The sequence below is a fragment of the Panthera tigris genome, chromosome B4, assembly GCF_018350195.1.
Source record: "Panthera tigris isolate Pti1 chromosome B4, P.tigris_Pti1_mat1.1, whole genome shotgun sequence".
In the NCBI taxonomy this organism is placed as follows: Eukaryota; Metazoa; Chordata; class Mammalia; order Carnivora; family Felidae; genus Panthera; species Panthera tigris.
Window position 1 is genome coordinate 104,791,195 of NC_056666.1, and position 21,849 is coordinate 104,813,043.

The 21,849-nt window shown below is 34.8% G+C and overlaps 1 protein-coding gene across 2 annotated transcripts in view; it reads left to right on the forward strand.

The window, feature by feature from the left end:
- TMTC2 (transmembrane O-mannosyltransferase targeting cadherins 2) overlaps positions 1 to 21,849 on the forward strand; it is a 398,739-nt gene that overhangs the window by 258,502 nt on the left and 118,388 nt on the right. For both annotated transcript variants that reach the window (XM_007085593.3, XM_042992821.1), the window contains exon 8: positions 12,857 to 12,978. In XM_007085593.3, the coding sequence (XP_007085655.1) occupies positions 12,857 to 12,978 (122 nt within the window). The remainder of the gene's footprint in view (positions 1 to 12,856; positions 12,979 to 21,849) is intronic.

Consider the following 21,849-nt stretch of genomic DNA (forward strand, 5'->3'; position numbering starts at 1 on the left):
GTAATTTTTGGAGTAAAAAACTTGTCCTAATTTTGGAATTGTATTTTTAAGAAAGACTTGTGGGGCTGCCTGGGTGGCTCAGTTAAGTGTCTCACTCACTCTTGGTTTCAGCTCAGGTCACGATATCACAGTTTGTGGGTTCCAGCCCCACATCGGGCTCTGTGCTGACAGTGCAGAGCCTGTCTGGGATTCTCTCTCTCTCTTCCTTTCTCTCTGCCCTTCCTCTGCTCATGCTCTCTCTCACTCACTCTCTCTCTCTCTCTCAAAATAAATAAATAAACTTAAAAAAAAAAAGAAGCTTGTGGAATAAAAGAGTCAAGTGTCATAAATGGCTACCAGTGGTCTTTAGATTCCTTACTCTTATTTAGGTAAAAACTGACACACAAGATGTCAATTACACCTCCTGAAAACAAAATGCAAAAATTCTTTCTTGTAAATTTATCCTAACTCTTCTTGAAGTAATGTACATTATATGCTGAAATCAGTTAGTAAAATGGCTCTAAGTAGTCTGTTTTTCTTTCAGCCTTCTGTATGGCTGGGGTCTTTTTGGCTGAATCATTTATTTTTGCTGGATTTTTCTAGCGTGTGTGTGTGTACACCTCACCTTCTTTTAGAATACATTTAGAATCAAGATATTCAGAATACATTTTTGACATGATCGTTCACATGCTTAACGTTTTCTTCTATGACTGGCTGTTCTTAAGTGGATTGCTCAAGGCATTTAGCATGCCGACTGTGAAAGGGATGGTTTTCAACTGTGTGAGATTTGAACTTCACATCCTTCAAGTGTGGAAGCATTAACACTCTGGTAGTGTTAAGCTTTTTATACCATCTGCTTCCTCTGTTTTGAGTTCTGGTGATTTTCCAATGATTGCTTCCCCTGCACTCTTGAAAATTAGTGAGTCAGCCCTACAAATATGGGTATGACCATATAATTGGATTAACCACTGATCTGTGTACCTCCAAAAAGATTATTGAGTTCTAATTTTTAAGATAAATTATTTATTGTATTTTGATTTTTTTTCAAAATGGACAAGACCAGGAGACCATGTTAGGTGTATAGTCTACCAATCCGGAAAAGTGAAATATAAATTTGAGAGATTTTCAAAGTTCACTTTGTAAGATATGGAGCCAACAAGATAGGGAAATCAAGAAATTTTGGCTGTATATCAAAAAGAGTAAATATATAAATTGATGTAGAAAATCTATAAATTTTTTTTCCTCCAGGTTCATTTTACATTACAAAACTGCAGTGCTTTAATTTTCTTCTTTTTTACCATTCACTCTTGGTACAAATTCCACTTTATGTACTATAGTTACAGACATTCATTTGCCAGGCGTTAGTCTATACACTACAGAGGCCAGCATCTAGTTCAGCTGCATTAAATAGGTAATATATTTTGTTTAAAGTTTCAATTAAACCCCGGACCAGAAGATATATGGTCCCTATGGGGAGTTTGAATACTTTCATGCCAATAGTAGGGTTGCTAAGAATCATGCTTGGTCTAGATGTCACTTGCTTTCCTGGAAATACGATATGAGACAGTTGATTATATTTCATTGCTATTAAAACCACATGAGCCCACCTGTTACATTAATTCATACTTTTGCCAGTTTAGTGGTAAAGGAAAAGATTGAAGTACAAAAAGTTTATTTTTGAATTGAGTTATAAGGAAATGAATATACTCAAATTAATACGTAATTATATCCTTGTTCGCTGATTTCCAGACTTTCACTCTTTCTGCTTGAAAAAAATCATGTTTTACCTTTTATTGGGCAATATTCAGGAAGTGAATCTTTTACTCAGTAGTAAATATGGATTGGATTATTCTTGAAAAAATTGAGGTAATGTTATGTGATACTGCGAAATTAACAAGATTTCAAAATTTGCCTTCTTAACAGATGTCAATTTTGGTAACATTGAGATGAAATGAATATAATCATGAGTAAGAAGAAAATATTGTTCTAATGGATAAAACTTCAAAAATCAATGTCAAGGAAACTATACATTGCATACATTTAGAATAGTTCAGTAATATAGATAAAGGTAAAAATTAAACACATTACTTGGGGTGCTTGACTGGCTCAGTCATAAGAGTGCATGACCGCGTGTCAGGGTCATGAATTTGAGCCCCACATTGGGTGTAGAGATTACTTAAGAAAGAAATAAACAGGGTGCCCAAGTGGCTCAGTTGGTTGAGCATCTGACTCTTGGTTTTGTCTCATTCAGGTCCTGATCCCAGGGTCATGGGATCGAGCCAGGGTCAGCGTTGGGGTCTGCTAGGGATTCTCTCTCTCTCTGTCTCTCTCTCTCCCCCTCCCTCTGCCCTTCACCCCACCCCCCGCCAACACATGCTCTGTTACTCTCTCTCCAAAATAAATAAAATTAAAAAAAACAAATAAAAGAATACATTACTAATTGTATATACTTTGCTGTGTATGTATTTGTACCTGTTTTTCCTAATAAGTAGGGAAAGAGTTTTCTACATAAAAATCTCATTTAACTTCCAAAATGAGCTGTTTTTTGGTTTTAATTTTATCTACACTGATAGAAGCTATTGTAATACTCAAACTGAATAAGGGATTAAAAAAGAACATGCAAAGTTTTCTTCCAGAATGCAAGTCATTTTTGCCAAAATGTTAATTATGGGCATGGAATGTTTGAACTGTTGAAGAATCTTATTTTCAAGTATTCATTAAAAACAGGATTAATTTTTTAATACCTGGTCTGTCTTAGCAAGTAATAGTCATATAAGAATTATAGTATAAATTAAATTATTCATTACATGTTATAGAAACATATTACATGATCCAGGAATACATATTAAATATATCCCCAAGAATATATGTATAAAACTGAAAATTCTTTCATTATACTTTCTGACATCTTCCTGCAATATTCAAGTCTTATTTCTTCGAATACTATTATTTTCATTAATTCTTTACAGGTTAGTATAACATTTATTCTTTTTTCTTTTCTCTGGTGTCAAGTTTGGTTTTTAAAACCCAATTTAGTACTTCTTCGCATATTTCTAGTGTTCCCTAATTATTTCAGTTATATTAAGCCATTTTACTTACTTCATTGTAATTCTCTTGAGGACAGTATACGTTGGGGGAGAGAATCATCACCTCGTCCCACATACACGTGAACATACACACAGTCTCAATTTCTGTTTTTTTGGAAAATTCTGAGCATTTAAAAGGGCTGGCTCCAATATTTATTGATTAATTATTTTTAGTGATTTATTTCCTTGAAAACATAAAAGGAATTGATTAGCCTGAACAACTCCAGGATACTAGTTGCATGTAGAGAAATATTGACACAGGTTCCTGGCTTTTTTCCAAGTTAAATTTTGATGGCACATCAGATGTTTCCTGTATATAACCTTACACTAGAAATTAGGAGCCTTTTGAATTTGCTCTGAGGTTTAAACTTTTTCTTGATGATTAGTTTTTTACTTAATGAGATACATATTCAGGTTTTTTTCCCCTGCTTTTCTTCCTTTTGTTTTAAAACTACCCTTTCAGGCTTACGGGTTTCTTCTTAAGTTTGATGCTATAGGACTTGGTGAAACATTAACATATTGAACATTTTCATAACCCTCCTTAATTTAAGACTTGTATTTCATTTTACTTCTAAACCCTCCACACCAAGGAAACTTTTTAACAGCAAGAATTGTTAAAAAGTCTGTTGTGAGATACAAAATAGCTTCTAATTTCTGTAATCATTTTACTTTTTTTTCTTTATCTTTTCCTGCTCTGTATAGTAGCTACTGAGCATTTCCAATCAGAACTAATGTATCTAGGTCAACTAGACTGTGTTATTTTACAAGGATCAGATTGGGCTGAGGAAAAGATTAGGATGGAAATATAAGAGATTCACAGCCTACAGATACAGCAAGTTTAGGATATAAATAAATGTAAAAAGCCAGACCCCCTAAGGTTTCTATGTTAATGCCAACAGAGTGAAGTAAAAAGAGAGAATTAAAATCACAGCAAGTTAAATTAAACTCTTGATGTAATAGGCTCCTGATATCATATGGTTGTGTCAGAACGTAGATTCTAGAAAAATAAATTACTTGAAAATTTCAGTGACATACGTGGTAAAAATAGAACATCTAAATCTATGTTGATACGTACTGTGATCAAATAGTTATCAGATATGTATCAAGACTCTTCGGAGCTAGAGGCTTCTGAACTTGGGTTAGAGGACAGAAAAATACAGGGTTTTGTGCCTGGCTCCACACATCTCACAGTCCATTTTGAGATCAGGAGTATTGTATTGGTGAGATAAGTACATAAAAAAGAGGAAAGGGGCTTGAGTACATGGAGAACTGAGTACTAATCTTGAATAGGGGAACTCAGTTTTCTAAAAATTTCCCTGTTAAATTGAATCATAAATTATATTTCAATAGCAATAAACATGCAGAAAGAATCTTATAAAAAAATTGACAAAATGACTTTCAAATTTATCTGGAAAATAGAGCCAAGAAGGTTTAGAGAAAAATAATGGGTGAGACATGCCGTACTCAAATATTAAATATTAGAAAGGCCCACAGTAGTTAGAGCAGTGTTGTTTTGGTATAAGAACTGAAAAACAGATCAGTAGGACTGAATGGAAAGAGCCTATACATACATCAGAATTTGTAATGTCTTTATGCAGATAATAAATGTGAAATTAAATATTGGTGAGGAAAGGGAGTTCTTATAAAAGGTAAATCAGGAAAATTGATTAAATGATGTTTGGAAAAAATAAAATTAGACGTGTCTCACATCATCTAGTAGATGTATTTCATATGGAATAAGTAGCTCATTTTAATGATGAAACTATATAATTAGAAGAGAATGTATGTCCCTATGATAAGGAATTTTTGTATGCATAAAAGACAGTTGCAGGGCGCCTGGGTGGCTCAGTCAGTTAAGCGGCCGACTTCAGCTCAGGTCACGATCTCACGGTCCGTGAGTTCGAGCCCCGCGTCGGGCTCTGGGCTGATGGCTCAGAACCTGGAGCCTGCTTCCGATTCTGTGTCTCCCTCTCTCTCTGCCCCTCCCCCGTTCATGCTCTGTCTCTCTCTGTCTCAAAAATAAATAAACGTTAAAAAAAAAATTAAAAAAAAAAAAGACAGTGACAAAGCTACAAAGGAAAAGTCAACTTAATTTGCATATATAAAAGTTAAAGTAGTCTGACAAGAAAAAAGTTTGACCATCTTTTGCATATTATAAAAGAAAGATAAATATCTTAATTGAAAAATGGCTTAAAACCATCAAGCAATGACCTGCAACTAAAAAATATTCACGGTTAAAAATTTGTGAAAAAATTTTGTAGGAATATATGAATTTTCATTAAGAATTAAAGTAGGAAAATTGAAATAATAGCATTTTTTTTCAAATGTACATTTAAAAAATGTATTCGAATCTGGGTTTGATGAGGGCTTAGAAAAGTTACTCTCCTTATATAGTACTTGTGGAAGTGAAATTGGTACAGTATTTTGGTAGGCTAATTTGGTTCTCCGTATCCTCAACATTAAATTTGCTAATGCCTTGCAGTTCAGGAATTCCACTGCTATGTATGTAGTCTAATTAACAGATATATGAAAATAAATAAGATAATTACAAAACAAGATGATAATTGCTGAAGTAGGTGCAGTGCCTGCATAAAAAGTTGGGAAAGAAATTTGAATAAACAGAAAGGTGAATATTGATCTTAAATGAGAAAATTTAGTTTTAGAAAAAATAGTATTTTTGCTTAATATAGTAAAACACTAGAAGGAACTCAAATACTTAAAAGTAACAAGAAAATTTACTTATTATATAACTGATTTATTTTCAGTATATATTTATTTTTAACTTTTTTTTAATGTTTATTTATTTTTGAGACAGAGACAGAGTCAGAGCACAAGCAGGGGAGGGACAGAGAGAGAGGGAGACACAGAATCTGAAGCAGGCTCCAGGCTCTGAGCTGTCAGCATAGAGACCGATGAAGGGCTCGAACCCATGAGGTTTTGAGTCATGAGATCATGATCTGAGCCACTCAGGTGCCCCTGTTTTCATTATTTAAAATAAATTATGGAAAAACAGCAAAATTTTACCACTATCCATGAGTGATGGAATTTACTTGATCTAATAAAATTATGATCTTTAAGACTTTATAATAAGCAGAATACTGTTTATCATTAGATAATATATAAATGTTAAACATTTTAAAAAGGAATAATCAGATTTGATCTTGATGTAGTTAGTCTTAAATAGATCATCTAGAAAATCCATGAATATGGTAGTTCCTATATAACTAGGATAGTGTCACAGGTTTATGAAATGACTGTGTATAAAATACTAGACATTGGTGAATCCACAAATGATTATCTGTATCATTTTGGAAATTATGGAATTATTTATTTTTAGCCCCTCATTTTGTAGGTGATAAATCTAAGGCCCTGTCAAAAAACTTACTTGTCCACAACCATGCAACTATATAATGGCAAAGTAATAATTAGAAACACAGCTATCTAGCTACTGTTTTGGTATATATATAACTCATCATAATTCAGTGCTACATCATAAATGTAAGTAAGTTCAACAGGTAAATGAAACAACCAAATTAATCAGTTAATTAATTAAAATGCATTTATTTTAAAATTATGTGGCAAAATTATTCCTCAAGGCAATAATTAAAGAACATAAAAAGGAAATCATCATAATAAATGTGAAAATTGGTAAAATGCCCCTTGAAAGAAAAGTGACCAACACCTAACATTAAGTATCAAAAACACCCCAAAAAATCTAATGTCTTACATGGAGAATAATAATTTCCTAAAATGGAATGATCACCTCGGTGACCAGCCAAGTCCTCAAACTTGGAAAGCTTGGAAATTAGTGTGGAATTAAATGCCTGGTCTTCAGGCAAAGTATTCCAAAATTCGGAGTATTGTCAATGACATGATTTCACTGGATTGGCAGCAGGAAGCCTGCTAGAAAGACCGTACGGCCGATAGGAGTGTTCCCATTCTTTAAAGCTGTGAGCCTTTTACAAAACTAGATTTTCTCCCCCGTGTGATGGTGGAGCAGTTTTTGTTTTACAAACAACTCCAAAACTTTTCCTCAAATGATAGCTGGGTTTGCATAATTCTGTGTGCTCCACACTTCATTTGTATTCCTCTGTTGTGATTTTGCTCACAGCCACTGTCTGTATTATTATTTATTTGGTATTTTTCTACCTTCTAAACCATGGTATCTATGAAATGACACTTTGTTTTAATGTTTATCTATTTTGAGAGAGAGAAACAGGGCGAGCAGGGCAGGGGTAAAGAGAGAGAGGGAAACAGAGAATCCCACACAGACTCCGTGCTGTCAACACAGAGACCAGTGTGGGGCTTGAACCCACAAACTGTGAGATCATGACCTGAAGTGAAATCAAGAGTCAGATGCTTAACCTACTGAGCCACCCAGGAGCCCATATGAAATTACATTTTTAAACACAGATTAAATAAAGGATAAGTATTAAAAAGTTTTGTGTCATGTGCATCTAAATATCAAACTTCGGAAAATACTCATAAATATATTTGTCACTTGACTATAAGTTCCATGAAGGTAAAAATGAAGAATATCTCATTAACCTTTATGTTTACCGTCATCATATTATCCTGTTGCTTAACTTAAATTGGTATGAAAGTATTCGAGAATAAAAAAAGGAAACATTTGATAATTATTCAATTATTATAAAAGTTGGGTAAGGGGTGATCACTTTTGGTAAAGCTGGTCACAAAGTTGTTGGTTTTTTGTTTTGTTTTCTTTTAGCTTTTAAAATAGGGAATTCAGAGATGGGAGAATTGGATGAAGGCAGTCAAAAGGTGCGGACTTTCAGTATGAGATACATAAATTCTGGGAATATGATGTACAACGTGATGACTACAGTTAATGCATCTGTATGGCATATTTGAAAGTTGCTAAGCAAGCAGATCCTAAAAGTTCTTATCACAGGGAAAAAAATAAAACATTGTTTTTCTTTATAAAATTTATGTATCTATGTCAGATGATGAATGTTAACTGAACTTGTGGCCATCATTTCACAGTATATGTAATCAAGTCATTATGCTGTACACCTTAAACTTACACAGGGTTATATGTTAATTATATCTCAGTAAAATGGAAAGAAAACGTAAGAAAGCTATGAATCTTCACATAGCTATATACTGTCGAGCAAGGGCAGGAGAAACAAAAGGTAACTCTAGCAAGTATGGGTAGTATGTCCCATTACGTACTCTATTCTTTATCTGCAAGCCAGAGCTGTCCAGTAACTTGAAACATGAGAATCAGTGAGATCTGGGCTATTACATCATCAATAATCCGGCATTCTTTCCTTTAAGGAGTTAGCCTTTGCCTGCGTTATTTAGACTCAGGGCTTTTTAGGGAGGAAGAGTGACACTATTTGTTCTACATCTGAAACTGGTTTATATCTGCTTGAAGCCAGCCTGGAGACATCCAAATCCCTTTTGTCTGTGAGTGAATCGGAAATAAATCTGGGTGATGAACCTGACCACTACATCATCACAGCAAATCTTCTCATTCTTATGAAAGTGGCTCTATTTTATTTATTCATTTTTTTTTTTTTTTTGCAAGATGAGAAGGAAACACAGTCATCATTGCTTCTTTCCTCCTGGGTGCTATAAACATTTTTTTCTATTATTGTAAGTTAAGAAGAATTACAGTACCAGAGAAGATGGCTTAACTTAACCCTCCCCTCTCCACCCTATTCCTGAACAAGTATTTCATTTCCTTCCTCATTGAATGTAAAATTTTCTTGTCTTGTAGCCATTTCCTTCATGGAATTTTTATGATTTTAATATTTTAATGAAGCTTAAAGGATTACATATATCTCATTCTCCCCCAAAACTGAATCCACTGTTGGCACTTTTTTTGCCGTTATTTTATCCCCTCTCTAACTACTTTTTTATAGTATTTGAACAGAATGGTATGGTGAAAGAGCCAGAGAGAACTCTAATTTGAATGCTGAATCTGGGATTTGCTCGGTTTTAAACACTGAACAAGATGCTTAATCTCAGTGAGCCACAGTCTCTTCATTTGTACAATGAGACTGATGTTAATTACAATGTAGGTGTAATGTACAAGTATAAAGATAATATATTTAAGACATTAGGAAGTATTTGATAAATAATAAACTTTATATGGTAGGCATTTCGATGCAGTAGAGAAAAGCATGAGCTTTACAGCCATTCGAACTTTAGAATAGGATTATTAACTGTACTTGTGCAAGTCACTTTCCATTCCTGAGCCTTCCTCCTCATCCATAAAATGAGTATGCTAATTCCTAGTATGAATTAGGCATGAGAAATGTGAAGTTCCTACGTTGTCAGTGCCAGGGGTATATCCAGTACTTGCCTGTATATTGTTTGTTGCCTGCATCTTTACTGAGTCACTTTTTAAACACATTTAAATTCATCCATTATCATTTTCTTGCATTTTAGGTTTTACGTCTTGATTTTATTACCATTTTTATAGGCTGTTTTTGTGTTAAGATTAACCATAGTACTGAAGTGCATCTTGTATGATACATATTCCCCTCGTAAGGGCTGAATAACATATGCAGCAGAAGCATTTTTAAAGGTCAACTATAGATTATTATTGTTCTTCCTTATTCCCTTAATTCGGTAGATAAGCCCCAGGCAAAGTGAAATGATCTTGATGGCCAATGTATCAGAAAGCTAGAAAACAATTTTCCAGGAGTGAGAAAGAGTATAATTTTCACCTGAGCTGGAGAGTTGAAAAGTTTGTGATTATTCACTACCAGTAGGTCAAAGCGGTGTGCTTTGAGGTCAAGTTGTCCTGGGTTTGAAATGCGGCCTTACCACTTTCCTCATTTATGGTTTTGTGTGTTTTATTTACTGCTCTGCTTCTCAGTGTTCTCATCTGTGAAATCTAGGTATAGATATTCCTTAATAAAAAAATGAGATGCATATATAAAGCAACTAATACAGAGATGGAAAATCTTCTGTTTCATCTTGCAAACCTAACCTGAACAGTTAGTTGGTAGCAGTTGAAGGAGGGTAATCTGTGAAGGCTCATCGTGGGGGCTAAGGGAGAAAACATTCTACATGCCCAGTGATATGGAATAAGAGGAGTAAGTGTACATAAGTCAAACATGTGCCCTCTATGGCTTGCTACTCTAATTCATAATAAATATTCAATACAAATGGTTGCCAGTGTTATTATTGAGATACAGTGAAAGATTGCATGAAGTTTTTCTGAGTGGTAATGAGTAGTACCTAAGTAGGCTGGTCATTTACATTTTTCATATACTTGCCAAGATGCATTATTACATTATATTTCTTGTAGCCCTTTTATATTTCTCCATCTCACAAGGTTTTCAAATTATTAAATTACTTGTGAGTTATTATTGAAGAAAATGGGCCAGCCACTAATTATTTAGCAAGTTAATATTTCATTGCAAAATAACTTTTAGTAACAGATTTATGACTTGAAAAAATAGAACACTTTGTGCAATGATTTGCAGACAACTTAAATGCAATACAGAGCTCCATCTCAAAATTGCTATGGAATTGGGGTTCTCTCACATTCTTTTTATTTTGAACATAAAACCCACTGTTTACTATTCTACAAATCAGCTGAATTTTTTATTTTAGTTACTTTTTTATTTTTTTAATTTTATTTATTTCGAGAGAGACAGCACGAGTGGGGGAGGGGCAGAGAGAGAGGGAGAGAGACAGAATCCTGAGCAGGCTTGCACTGTCAGCCTAGAGCCTGACGCAGGGCTCAAACTCACGATACTGCAAGACCATGACCTGAGACTATACCAAGAGTTGGACGTTTAACCGACTGAGCCACCCAGATGCCCCAGTAGTTAATTTTTTTTTATATAAATGAAAAGTAGAAGTTATATTAAAGGCAATGATGGTTCAGTTTCTGAAAGCTGACCTATGAGGCCTTGAAGACCCAAAGAAGTTCAGGTTGTTTCCAAACAGAATCTGTAATTCTTGCCCATCTTTTTCTTCCAACTCTGAAGTTAGTGTATGTTTTCTACTGTCTTTGGAATCCACTTTAGATATAGATATTTGGATATAATTTGTCATTAATTGCATTAAACTTATCAATATTTAGATATCATCACATTCTTTCTGTTACATAAATCATATCTAGTATCGTTTTAGTATGAAGAAATGGTTCACTTGCCCTAGAAAAACTTACTGTTTGCTTTCCTGGGAAACATTTGTTAGCTCAACATGACAAAAAGAAAAATAAATCTGTCTGACAATGTTTCATGTTTATAGAGATATTATAACAATACAATATTATAGAAATGTGAAATTAAAAAAATTATGCCTAATCCTCCTGCTAATAATGGTGAGCATTTTGTTTATTTAATTTCAGTCTTTGGTCTTTGCTTCAGTATTTCTTGCATTCCCCCTGAGCATTCTATTTAATCTAACTAAATTCTTCTTAAATGCAAACACATTTTAAGTTTTAGATTAAAAGAAAAAATTTTCCACTATCATTTTTATGACAGTATAGTTTAAGAACTATTCTGAGAACCAGAAACACATAGACGTGTGTGAGTGGTGTATACATTTTTGTTCATATTACGTATTTGTCACTAGTATTTTTTTACTAACCAGCTGAGCAAAGGGAACTCAAAAGGTGAGGAGACTTAATTCAATTCTTCAAACATATTTGTATTGACAGCACTGGGCTAATATAAAGGGAATATGATTAAAGTAAAAGGAAGCTAGTTCTTCCTTTGAAGCAAAGAGGTATAGCCAGTGTGGAAGGAAAAGCCTCTGATTATGCCTTGAAATGGAAAAAGCTATCGTAGTTCTGATTAGTTAAGCTCCGATGGTCTGCCTGAAAAATAATTCCAGTTACCAGTCTATTACCTGGTCTTAAAAATTGAATAGCTTCTATATTTGCAGTGCTGATTAAAACTATAATACTTAAATATACAGATCAGCTTAAAATATAATATTCCCATCAGGTAAAAATTCTTCCATACTGTAAGCAAATAAAGGAGGGGGATGGTAATAAGTAAGGAACTGATATACGTTTGGTTTTACTTCCAGTTTTGGGGGTTTTTGTTTTTTGTTTTCATTCTCTTGCTTGGCTGTTAGTGAAATGCTCTTTGGCAGGTAAAATTTGCTTAACTTGAAAGTAATAACTGATGGCTGAAACTCTTCATACTAGTTCTGTACATGGTACTGGGTGTGCTAAATAATTATCATATATTCACGGAATTTTGCAAGTGATACTCATAAATTTTATTTATTTATTAAAATATAAAGTGCAAATAATTTGTGAAAAAAATCTAGCACCACTACTTAATCCAAAATATTTTTGACTCCTTCTACTGATCTTACTTTCTCAACAATGTTGTCAATCTTGGAAGGACCTTAAACTTCTTTGTCCAAGTCCTCATAATTCTCTCTACTTAGTAGTTATTCTATAAATGCTTGAATTTCTAAAGGAATAAATGAATGTGAATAAAACAGAACAATTGACTGTACATAAGAAAGAACAAACTTATCTTTAAGAAAAAGAAAAAGACAAAGGGTGTATGCTTATGGGTTCGAGGTTATTAGGTTAAAAAATCAAAGCTTTATTAGTTACTAAAGTTTTGAATTTAACCGTTTCACTTAATTTCTCCATATACAAGTTTTCATATATGTGAAATGGAAATTATGGTGACTTTGGGGGAATCCAATGAGATAATGGGTGAATGTACCTGCCACACAGCATCTGAAGTTTCATAGAGTATAAATACGATGATGTGCTACTATTGCATTGTTGGAAAGCTGTGTCCTCAGGTTGATCTTTATGACTTTCTTCCCAGGTGAAGCATACATGCGATTAAGCAAACTCCCTGAAGCAGAGCATTGGTATATGGAATCCTTGAGATCCAAGACTGACCACATCCCTGCTCATCTGACCTATGGGAAACTGCTGGCTCTAACAGTAAGTAACATCTTCCTTCCTCACCCTTTAGAAGCTGGTTTTCTCCATGCAGACTGAGGTAGAGTTTAAGGTATTGGTTCTTAGCTGATTGACTCATACTGTTAGGAGTAGTGATGGTAACACTGAGTTAGAACTCTGTATAGAACCTATAGACAAATGTATTTGCTTGGCTGTAGAGTTTGCCATAGCTAAAATGTGGTATGTCGTGATCTTTGATGTAACTTAATGGAAAAATATAGATGGTGAATCCCATATATGGATTACATAATGGATTTCTCATAATAACAATATCGTATGAAGATTATGTTCTACAAACCACTGTTAGCCCCCCATTGGCTACACTGTAGAACTCAGTCTGATTCTTTCCAACTAGCTAGCATTATGTAATGCTTTGCATGTGTGTGAATTAGTGTCACCTGGAATTTCTACTGACTGGAAATCATTCCAGAAGAGAAGTGGAGTCATCATTTGGCCACCCACTTTGTGACAAGCAGTCTCGGAGGCCACATTCTCATGAAAGTGGTGTTAGTTTGAAGCATAAGAAATTGCTGGAATTCTACTATTGTGATTTATAAAAATCATAATTTCATGTGTTTCAAAGTAATGTTGACGTCTTATTTTACACTGTAGAGGATTGTTCAAGATAAGTAAATGTTCTGAGCTTATCCAGTGAAGAATAAGCAGTCGGACCAACCTTAGATCCCTATCCCAACCTATTGTCTGTGTTGTTTTAGTTATATCACCTAATCTCTCTTCAATATTAATAAAAATAAATGACTCCTAGAAAAGCGTAGGACAGATGGTCAGGAAAGTAATTTCTAAGTGAATTCATAGAAAGGTAGCTTATAATTATTTAAAAGTAATAATATTTTATTTTCTACAGAAGATGGTAGACTAAACACTTAAATGATACAGGCAGACTAAGTACCAGAAAATACCCCACTAAAATATATCTAGGTGTCCTTAATAAAGCAGATAACTCTCAATGCGTAGCCGAGTTCAAAAAGTAGTGAGACAATTTCCTAAGGGTGAGAAGTGAGGGAGTTGTGGCAACTGGAGGGAAAGGGCTTTTTGTTTGTTTTCATTCTTGCTGGAGTAAGAGACAAAGCTTTGGACCAGTGAATGGCCAGCGATTAGATACCTAAATGAAGCAGGAAAATTCATACCCTCTGTGAAAGGATAATCTGGAGTAAATTTGCATACTGCTATAAGAAGGCAGCATGAAGGTTTGCCTATCTCAGCATGGGATTTGGATGGAGAAGGAATGAATTTTTACTACCGCCCTCCTTTTGTCTGGCTTTGAGTTTTGAATTTGCTTTACTTGCATGGTCATGAAATTCCTAGGCCAAGAAATTAAATTAAAACCAGGCCACTAGAAACTCTTGCTGAAGAAATTACTGAAGATGTCCTTCAAAAGAACACAATTAAATCTAGAAGGAGTTGCTGATTACGTTGCAAAAAGAATGTGAACAAAGAAATGTGATCATGTGGGTAAACAAAGAATAATAATCCTAAATATTATACTAAATATTTATAATACTGAATAAAATATTGAGAAGGAATAACCTCACAGGAACAATCAAAATGGGGAGATGAAATTTAAGATGATTTTTGGAAGTCAGAAAGTGGAAAGAGGTATTACAACTGATTTGTCAGAACAGAATCCACCAGGGGCAGCTGGGTGTCTCAGTGAGTTAGGCATCCAACTTCAACTCAGGTCACGATCTCACCGTTTGTGAGTTTGAACCCTATGTCAGGCTCTGTGCTGACAGCCCAAGCCTGGAGCCTGTTTCAGATTCTGTGTCTCCCTCTCTCTCTGCCCTTCCCCTGCTCACACTCTGTCTCTCTCAAAAATAAATAAATATAAAAAAAATTGGAAGGAAAGAAAGGAAGAAAGAGAGAGAGAGACAGAAAGAAAGAGAACAGAGTCCAACATCTGAAGAGGCTTTGGGATGGGGTAACAATGAAAAGAAATCTTACATACTCAAAAAGAAACCCAGAGAGACTCAAGACTTGGAGGGGGCTGGCATAGAAGAGAGTGTTAAGGAGCCTTTATTAAATGGGGTAATCAGTTGTAAACTGTGTCTAAAACCATCAGGTCTCTCCCCCAGTGCGCAATGCCAGCATCCAGGCAGTCACTTCCAAGGCAGGGAAAAGAAGGTTTATAGTGGAGCAGCTGAGTAAGACAGGTTCATGAAGCAGGAATAGCTTGCACAGTCGAAGGTGAAATGCAGAGAGGACTGAAAAGATTGACTCAGTATCTTCCATTGAAGTACGCAGATTGTTAGTACCCCTCCCCAACCACATGCAGAATACCAGCAACACAGAGTTATACTTGTCCAGCACCGCAACGCATACACGTGTGCACATGCACGCACACACACACACACACACACACACACACACCTGTCCCACCCCTGAGAAATTGTAGAATTCTTACCTGGAGAAAGTGGCACACTGTAGGGAACAGAAATCCACATACCTACATTTGGAGGTCACCCATAAATGACTAGCTCCCAAACCAGATACACAAAAGTGAATCTTCTCGGTCTATGAAGCACACTGATGCCTAAGGAACTCCATTCAGCTTTTATTAAGTAACTTTTGAATAACAGTGGGCAACCAAAAACCATCACTCATATTTAGGAAACCTTGAATGTAAGCGATTGGAACTGAAGCAAATTATTAGGAGAAGGAAGATGGAGGAAACAGAAGAAAATTTTTTAAAAAAATCCTTAGAAAGAGATAGTAACATAGCATTTTATAAAAGCAAGATGCTATAAAAACATAAATAATGAAGAAAAAAATAAAACAACAAGAGCTTTTAGAAATTAAAGATATGAGGGCAAACAACTTTCATTTAAAGGATAGGAGACTACAGGCACCTGGCTGGCTCAGTCAGTAGAACATGGGAATTGATTTTGGGGTCATAAGTTCGAACCCACATGGGCATAGAGATTGCAAAAAGAAGGAAGGAAGGAAGGAAGGAAGGAAGGAAGGAAGGAAGGAAGGAAGGGAGGGAAGGAGGGAGAAGAAAAGGAAGCAAAGAAGGAAGGAAGGAATGGAGAATAAAGATAAGGAAATCTTTTCATATATAAACAAAGATGAAGAAATAAAAAAACGTGGAAGAAGAAATTATGAAAGAAATAGTAGGGCCCAATGGAGAAAGGACAGAGAAAGGAAAAGGAGAACATACCTCAGAGTTGGAGAGTATAATTTGCTATTTCTGATGTTTACAGGATCATAACATGTCGAGTTTAATCATTTGGTAATTTTTTTTTAGCCTTGTAAAAACCTTTTTATTTCTTATTCTTAAGGGTGGTAATTCACACAGTTCCTCATGAGAACACATCATGTATACCTCTTGCCACAACTACTGTCTTTGAGATGTTCTTATGGAATTCAGATGGAAACATCTTTAATTAAATTGATAAAGGATTACCTTCAAAAAATACCTAAAAAGCTTAAGATGCCCGATTTTTTAAAAAAGTCATTTAGTAAAGAGAAAAAAGATGAAAGCTCAAATGTACTTAATTCTGAATATACCTAGACCGTAACACTGCTTTGGATATAGAAACCATGTGTTCTTTTTTTCTTCTTCTTTTCAAGCATGAGTATATTTTAAGTTTCCTGTACCAAAAATATGATTTTACAGGCTGCTTTATTTTTTAGAAGGCATTTTTTTATAAAAACAAGATTTAGAAGTTTTAATTTACTGAAACATATGGAAGGGAAGGAAAGACTCGTGTATTACAATCCAAATTTTAATTCCCCCCCACCAACAAAATTTTTATAGTTTCCGACTAGCTGATTAGATGAAATACAAGCCTTATTATGGAAAGGCTTAAAATCACAGTGCCAAAAATCCCACAACCATCTTTAACAGCTTCTTTTTGAATTATGAGATTTGGCAAATTTCTTATCCCAATGGATGGTCTTTGTCTAATTTAGGGTTTTTTAGCCTGGTTATATGCCATTGACTTAACATGGAGTTGGCAAAGTGGAAAATGCCACACATTTTGACTTCTGAATGCTTTAAATATAAGATATTATAAAATGGAATTGGCTATTAGTCTCAAGAGAAGAGAAAAAAATAAGGTGGGTGGTGTTTTTACTGTTTGGTCAAAACTGACCACAAGCAAAATATGTAAAAATGACATACAGCTAAATCAGACTTAGACCATACAGTGAGATTTTATATAAGATTTATATTTTTATAAGAGAAATCAGAAAAAAAATTATTTACGGTGGTTTTATTACCACCAGTATGTTTTTTCATACAAACGTTTAAGAATTTGTAGTATTTGTGGTATTTAGGAAAGTTCAAAGTGATTTTGACTTTCCCAGAATGCTTTGACAAATTCCATAGATCAAATCCTTTTTTGTTCCCCTGAAAAATGCCCTTTGTCTCTGCCTCTCCATTTAAATATTACTTCTTATATGAAGTCTTTCCTGAGTCTTTCAAGCAGTTAATTTTTTTCTTTCTTCGTATTTTCATAGCACTGGTTTCAGTATCTCTTATAGTAACATCTCCCAGATTGAAGAGCAGACATAAATCTTGGTCTTTTGACCTTACACATGGAGGAGGAACTAAGTTTTCACTTACCTTTTTGATCTCTTCAGTAGGTGGCATTTCATATCTTGGTAACTATCCCTGTACATTTCAGTTTTTAAGTTATTTAAGGGCTGGGTGCATGACTTTTTTTTTTTTTTAATGTTTTTATTTAGATTTGAGAGAGAGAGAGACAAAGTGAGTGGGAGAGGAGCAGAGAGAGAGAGGGAGATACAGAATGCTAAGCAAGCTCCAGGCTCTGAGCTGTCAGCACAGAGCCCGACGCGGGGCTCAAACTCATGAGCCGTGAGATCATGACCTGAGACAAAGTCGGATGCTCAATCCACTGGGCCACCCAGGCACCCCTGGGTGCATGACTTTTTAATATTTCTGCTTTCCTGCTCTGATCCTTGTTTCCTCATTAATCCCTTCATTTAGTCAGCAAACGTATCGAAATTTACTACTCCATGCTAGGCATCACTATGACTCCAATGATATGTACTGAATAAATGAATGTGCAATAGCATGATTATACGGTGGACACAATGTAATCTTTCAAGAGCCCAGAAGGGGAGGTGGGCGCAAGAGGGGTGTATATCTCTTGAGTGCCTGTGATTGGCGTGTTATTTTGTGAAGCTTTATAATGATTATTATCTTCTTTTTATAAATGAGATAACCGAGCTTCAGAGAATTAAGCAACATCTTCAAGAAAAACTTAGCTACTAAATAGTAGAATTGGGTACAACCTTAAGGTTTTCTGAATTAAACATCATTAATTTTCACTTTGTATTAAATAATTTTAAAAATGGAAGTTTTGTTTAATTTAGCTTGTTATACCTGATAGGATATTCTAAAAGTCAGTCAGTACTTTATCTCTCCCACTTTTTATAACTTATTCTTAGACATCACCTTAAATATATTTTTATTACTAGGCATCATAAGTCATGAACTTAAGACTTCTGTTTTTGGCTATTGGCACTTTTAGGTCCTACGTGAAAACCAGAATACAAATTTTCCAGCATACCCTATGGAATAGTTCTGCCTTAGGGTCACTGGTACCCTCTGTGTTTAAATATAGTTGAGCCCGGGTGACATTCTCTTTAAAATATATGGAACTTTCATACCAAAGTCATGTCCAATTAAAATACTAAACACGAGCTCTCTTTAAAATTTTGATTTATTCCTTGTTTGAACTTTGTTACCTAGGGCTAATGCCATGAATTTAAAATTGGGCATGCATTAAGAGAGGAAAGGAAGGAATAACATTTCCATTATTTGGGTATTTCAGATGATTTTATAGTTGTTTCTAAAGCTGTGTGTTCTCTATTTGTGTGCACATCCTCACTTTAATGTTTCTTTGGTCTTTCTCTCTTTTTGTCCTGTTCAATTTATTTAAGGCAAATATTTTGCAGTTTTTGTGAGCCAGTAAAATTAATATTGACTTAAATTGTAGTAAAAGTTCCTTGGCTGTTAGCTTATTTTCCAGGTTTGGGTAAGTAAGAGAGAAGGAAGGATATGGGAGACTGACAGTAATTCTTGATACAGAAAACCTTTATTTTGGCTACTGCATGGAAGCCCTGAGCCAGACTTCTGTGTCTAGCCAGAGTTAATTGGGCTACATAAAACTCCAGTTGTGAAAGTACTTGAGGTTCCATTGTAAAGTTCCAACCCCAGGCTAAGGTGGTGTCGATGTAGTCTGTGTGGAAGTACAGTGCTGTATGTTTCCCTGGGTCTTTTGTAATAATTATTGCTGTTTAGACCCAAGATTATTTTTTTTCATTTGGTCCTCTTTGCAAAGTTCTTCCCATTTTGTATATTAACTAGCATTCGGGTGCTTCATTACGGTCACTGCACGGCCATGTTTAGACCGGAGGGAGAGGGGGACAAAAATTCCCTGTAACTCTGACCGAATGATTATTATGGGTATGTTCAAGTTGCAGAATTTATCCTATGAAAAGAGAAGGCATGATATCACATGTACCATGCATCCGAGATATTGAATGAAATGTAGAAGAAAGTTTAATTCAGTACAGGGTTCGGCTAAGTATTTTATATGAAGTTACTTCACTGAAACGTGCTTTAGAATTCTGGAAATAATACAGGTATTGTATTATTTTTACTCTGAAGCATAATGAATCTGGTTGTTTTTTTAGAAACCACCCACTCACTTCAAGATACACATTTTGTTATCTACAATCAATCTTATAATTACTTAATGTGACTGACACAGGAATCCAGGGCATCTCCAAACATTCTAGGCTTTTATTTTGCTCTTGTATGTCAGTTAGTAGAAGTCATTGTTAGATTTTCATTGGCCACATTGTCTTAGGAATCTTAAAAATTAAAATGGTCAAGTCCTCAGGCATTATAGGTCACATGAAATAAGTCCAGCTGCTTTATATTTACATATACATGCTGCTATGTTTGAAAAAAAAAACACAGCTTTTTATTTAGGGGTAAGTAAGGTTATATTGCTTTTAAACCAACTTACATTTTGTTGTGATTTTGTTGATTTGGTTTCTGTGTTTGGTCTATAGTTATCATCTAGTGCAATTTCAATAACCCAGCAGGCATAGACCTCATAATCCCCCGGTACTCTGGTATGCCACATTATTGGAGTGATGGAGATGTGGAAGTGGTATTTCCCTTAAATATAGCTTGGCTTTCTTGCAGGAGTCTAAAAAAATCCTTTATAAAAACCTGCATTTAACACTCATTTTCTGAGGCTGAACTTCATTTCATGCTCTATAGTAAACATTGGGGATACAGCGGCCAGCAGGGCACTTCCTTCACCTCGGGAAGGTCTCAGTGAGAATTCTTTCAATGAATTCTCAAGAAATTCATAATAATGCCACTGACAGGTACTTTAGCTATGGGCTACCATGCTTATGGCTTTTGTCATGGCTTTTGTTTCAGAAGGGACAGTGAGGTAGGTACCTTAATCTTACTCGCTTACTCCTTCATTTTTATTATAGGAATGGGATTCCACACAACTTGGTAGGTAGTATTCTTCCATTTTACAGTTCTTTAATTTTTTAAATGAGCCCCATTGATGTATTATACTACACATATTCTACTTAATGACTATCAACTTGTTATTCTTTGACGCTCTCTTCCCTTATGTAATAAGGCATGAAAACATTTTAATGTGAGTTAAACTCTTTCTGTTTTATGTTTTACATTTTCATCACTTGATTTCTTTTTCTAATAGAAAATTTGAGTATCTTTCCTTGTTAAAAAACATATCTTGGTGTAAGCCTATATTTACCTTTAGGAAAGGTGGTCCACACAACATATATTTTTCAAAAGCAAGTGTCTTTTCTCCTAGGTAGTTGAATCAATACTTTTATAAAAGGAGATTGCCTTTTTCTTTTCTCTATGGCATCTGGATATGGATGTATATATTCACACACATACACACATATAAAGGAGGCCACATCTGTTCTCAAATGTGAGTTTTCATTTTTGCAGCCTCCTAAATAGGTTCAAGCCAGCCTCACTAGGAACATGTTCACAAATCTGTATCGTTTTTGTCATTTTCCCTTATATTTACCCATATTACACTCAAGGAGTGCGTCCTGCAATTATTGATATTTATTGATACTCGTTATCATGCAATGAACTAGACATTTTGTATATGCTATTCCAATACTTCCTCATGCAATCCCATATCTGGATACCCACTATGTAGAATGAGGAAGCTGACATTCACAGAGGCTAAATCAAGATCAGTGTCCAAACTCTATTGGATTATACCACCCCTAGGTTTTTCTGAAGGCTGTTCTATTTAAATTGCTCTTGAGCCTTTGTTTATTATGATAAAACTTGCATATTACAGTGCCTCAAGTGCATAAATGTCTAACTTCCAAATGCACAAAAAATTATTCTTAAAACAAACCTCCACTCAGTTTTTAGGTTTTCTTGTAATGCGGCTCTGAAGTGAAAAGGTAATCTCTCTGTATATTGTTAAATTAAAAAAAAAAAAGAGTTTTAACAGGGGTAATTGTGAAATGGATTTAGGTATCTATGTAAAGTAAAAGGGAAACAGTGGTAGTGAAGTTTAACATTTTAATTTGAATAGGGTATATATGATGTATGGCATGCCATACATGGTATATAGTTTCATGTTTTAGGTTGTGAACAAGGAAACACTGCATGGCCAACTGAAAGGGAGGACAGTGTGGGACACTTGAGTATAGTAGACTGCTGACCTTTACCTGGTAGAACATTGAGTTGGAGCCAGAACACCTGAGATTTACCTACCTAGGAATTTATTTCTTCTCTTAGTGGAAAGCATAATTCTTTCCAAAGGCTTAACA